This window comes from Acanthopagrus latus, chromosome 20 (assembly GCF_904848185.1).
Source record: "Acanthopagrus latus isolate v.2019 chromosome 20, fAcaLat1.1, whole genome shotgun sequence".
Taxonomy (NCBI): Eukaryota; Metazoa; Chordata; class Actinopteri; order Spariformes; family Sparidae; genus Acanthopagrus; species Acanthopagrus latus.
This window is the reverse complement of record NC_051058.1, coordinates 22,837,476-22,841,351: the sequence shown is the minus strand read 5'-3', so window position 1 is coordinate 22,841,351 and position 3,876 is coordinate 22,837,476. Positions and strand designations below refer to the sequence as shown.

Genomic DNA, 3,876 nt, shown 5'->3' with positions numbered 1-3,876 from the left:
TCCTTCCTCTCCTCTCCTCTCCTCTCCTCCTTCCTCTCCTCCTTCCTCTCCTCCCTCCTTCCTCTCCTCTCCTCTCCTCCTTCCTCTCCTCTCCTCCTTCCTCTCCTCCCTCCTTCCTCTCCTCTCCTCTCTCCTTCCTCTCCTCCCTCCTCTCCTCTCCTCTCTCCTTCCTTCCTCCCCTCCTCGGCCGTGCTGCTCTTCTGCTTGGCCGCCTCCGTGTATCGGGTCCACAGCAGCGCACTCAGACGCTTCTAATCCTCTTTTGATGAACTTGGTTAATGGACCTCCTGCAGCGGACTTTGGCTCTGTTCATTAAGCAGCACACGACCCTCTCCACGCCCCCGGAGCACGCACTGCGCGTCCCCGCGGCTCCCACCTCCATAAATTCACGCATCAAAGTGAAGAAAGTTGAAGGCGTGTTGTTTTGTTGAACTTCTCAGTAAACTGTCCGCTCTGAAGAAGAAGAAGAAGCGCCATGCCGCCGAGTAAAAGCCTCTTTGCGCCCTTCATCTCGGTGGACCCGGAGGGGGGACCCGGCCCCGCGGCCCCGGTGGCTCTCCACGCAGACATCCACGCTCTGCTGCAGCGGAGAGGCGCGCAGGAGCGGCAGGGGACAGAGCGCTCCAGGCGGGGCTGCGACCACCGAGACCCTCCGTGCGCCATCGTGGAGCTCCGGCTGGGCCCCGCGCTGCACTACCTCCAGCCGGACAAGTGCGCTCTGGAGCGGGCGCAGAGACGGCGACGCCTCGCGGCCAACGCCCGGGAGCGGAGGAGGATGCTGGGGCTCAACGTCGCCTTCGACCGGCTCCGGAGCGTCATCCCCAACCTGGAGAGCGACAAGAAGCTCTCCAAATCGGAGACGCTCCAAATGGCGCAGATTTACATCGCCACCCTCAGCGAGCTGCTCCAGGAGGGGCCCTGCGAAGCCGCGGCACCGATCCGCGCACCGCGGCCCCCGGGGGCCTCTCCGCCCTCACAGGGGACCGCAGTCCTGGCAGGGGAGCCATCGGGGCCAGTCAGGGACTTTCACTCCGGGAAGAGCAGCTGTGTCCCGGTGCGCACAGAGGAGGAGGAGGAGGAGGAGGAGGAGAGGAGTTATAACCAGGACATGTGGGAGAGAAGCAGCGGGACCAAGTGACGCTGAAAACCTGAGTGAACTTTTAAAAATGAGACTTTTCTATTTTTCTACAAGATTGTAATTATTGGTTTCCTCCAGTTGAGACACTGAACTCCAAGAATTCTCACTTTGTAACGCACAATTCATGATGCCTGACACTGTAGCTGAGGTTCGATGTGTTCTGCCATAAATGTCTCATAACTATGCAACATATTGTGTTTTCCTTCTGACCAGCGAGGCTGCAGTGAGCTTGAATCTCTGCAAAAAAGTTCTAAACCAGATTTCATTTTTCCAAAGCGTTTATTTCCTGTTCATCATCGACTGTGGGAGTACAGGAAGAAAAGAAAAGACGGAGCAGGAGGTACTGAAAGTAGCAATTTTTATTATTTTAAAATTATGTACAGGTAACCAAAGACATCAGTCTGCAAATTGGTACAAAGATCAAGTTTTCCTGCAGTTGGCTTGTTAAGAAGCTCTCTGTCTGTCTGTCCAAAACAACAACACGACTGGGAGAAAAGGCTTTAGAAAATGAAAAATAGAGTCAGATTCAGAAAAGTAGAGTCTACTGGTCTAAATTTAAATTTAACCCTCCCACCCCCACCCACGAACCCCACCCACAGTCCCACCCGCACCCCATTATACCCATCAGCCTCTCCTCCTATGTGAGGAAATCAATCTATGTACAAGGACTATGTACAAAAAGCTATTCCATTCATTCTTCCAGACGTCTGTGAATAAAGCTCTTGTAAACTTAACAAAAAAAAGGAGTGTGAGGGTTAAACTGTGTTTGTGTGTGTGTGTATGTGTGTGTATGTGTCTGTGTGTGTGTGTCTGTGTGTGTGTGATGCTTGATGACACGTTTCAAACTTTAACAAACGGATGAACTTCACAGAACTTGTCAGTAATGGGAGAGAGAAATACAATTATGTCTTCATTTTCCAAATCTGAACATCAAATCGAAACAGAAAATGAAATCTCTGCTCCGCCTGGGATCATTTAGGAAAAACACAAATGAAATAACTACAGCCTTTCTGAGGTAACAGAGAAACAAACACCCGCTTTTGTTTTGTTTTTTTCCTGCCCTGACAGCGAAACACTTCGAAGAGAAAGGAACAAAAAAATGATTATTTCAAACAAAAGGCTTTGAAAATGTGACTCTGCTCTGACAAAGCTAATGAAAAACATGTTGGGGGGGAAAAATCTCCACAATACATCATCTTTTCTGTTCTGTGTTTGGAAAGTGAATTGTCGGATCGTGAACGTTAAGTGCCGGGAATTATTTTCAAAGGTTTTCATGTTTAGAAAATCTGAATGTTTTCCTATTTGACGTTTCTTTTACATCATTTCTCTGCGTTTCACCTCAACAGCTCGTCTTCAGCAACACGATGGAGCGAAGAACATTCGTTATCACTTCCTCATTAGGCAGCTTCAACATTTCACACCTGCAGCTCCTGAGTATTTAAACCTAATTCTGAAAGAGGACAAATACTATTTACTTATTTCATTCGTACTGGATGAAGGAAGGGATTTAAATTCATATTTGAGTCACATTTTTGGACTGATCGACCTGACAAAGGAAACGGTCAAATTATTACAAGTTTACAATCTTCGACATCATGTAAATTTAAAATACACGTCTTCCTGTAATATGTTGGACAGATCAGGTCTGACCTAGTCAAAGGGACCAGAGGATCATTTTTACATGAGGTCTGCATACAAACGGACGACTTTGGGATTCTACGGCTGAAGTCTCTCAGTCCAAAACAGGAGGCAGAAAGTATCGGCTCGATCGCTGAAAGCTTCTCTGCTGGTGGTTCAGTTCAAACAAAAGCAAAGCAGCTCGACTTCACCTCTCAGGCTGGAGTATTGGCTGCCTTTGTGCTGTAATTGAAGGCTCTTCACCGAGCGGCCAGCGAAGACGCAGGCGGTAAATTGAAGGACAGGTTCTGGACCGGAGGGCTCAGGTCCTGCCGAGACACGAAGCTTTGATGCCGAGTGAGAGGGCGATCGATTTTTAAAAGGAAAAACTTTCTACTTTTGGGGGTTAGGGTAGTGGTTTAAAGTTTTCCAGAGAGTTTGAACAACCTGGAGGGTCATTTTGTTTCGGTCTCAGGTGTTCTGTTCGCTGCTAACGGACGAGAGTGCTCGGCATGCTGGGAGAAGGACCTGTTTCGATAACGGCATGAGAAGAACACCCCAATTTAAAATCAGCTGGTTTGCTCAACAGATTGAAGGGGGAAGATCAGCTCCTGCCTGCAAAGAGAGAAAATTTCTGGCCCAGTTGAAAAAAAAAAAACCCTAAAAAGAGGCCAGATGGGAACGTTTGAAAGGCAACTACCTTAAAATACCACCTCTACTTCACAAAAGCCCACAACTCAGGGTCTGAATTCTGGCTGTTTCTATGTTCTTGGGCCAGAAGAGATCAATACTTCTGATTTATCTACAGAGTCGAGAGTTGAGAGGTCAAAGTAGCGCAAAGAGAAGAAGAAAAACGCAGCGTGTAAAGCAATTATTTTGGTCGGTGGTTGTTTTTTTTCTAACCATTTGAGTTGTTTTGGCGATTATCAGCTCCAAAGGCGGAGCGCAGGGGTGCCGGGCTTTGATGACAGGCGGGAGAAAATGGCAGCTCCACTCCAATCTGTCAGTGATCGATAAGAAAGTCAGATCTTACCCTGAGAGAGCGGAGCGAGCAGCAGAGAGGAGCTGAACTGAGGAAACTTCAAAGGACATGTATCAAGAACAAAAACTGAGATAAAACA

The 3,876-nt window shown here is 48.2% G+C and overlaps 1 protein-coding gene across 1 annotated transcript; it reads left to right on the top strand.

The window, feature by feature from the left end:
- Positions 1 to 475: 475 nt before the first annotated feature.
- Positions 476 to 1,881, top strand: atoh1c (atonal bHLH transcription factor 1c). The gene has a single exon (XM_037082207.1). It carries the CDS (start codon positions 476 to 478, stop codon positions 1,136 to 1,138), a length of 663 nt encoding a protein of 220 aa, XP_036938102.1. The 3' UTR covers positions 1,139 to 1,881.
- The last annotated feature ends 1,995 nt before the right edge of the window (positions 1,882 to 3,876 follow it).

Excerpts from the sequence above, each read along its gene's own strand:
- atoh1c (XM_037082207.1), top strand. The coding sequence starts at position 476 with ATGCCGCCGAGTAAAAGCCTCTTTGCGCCCTTCATCTCGGTGGACCCG.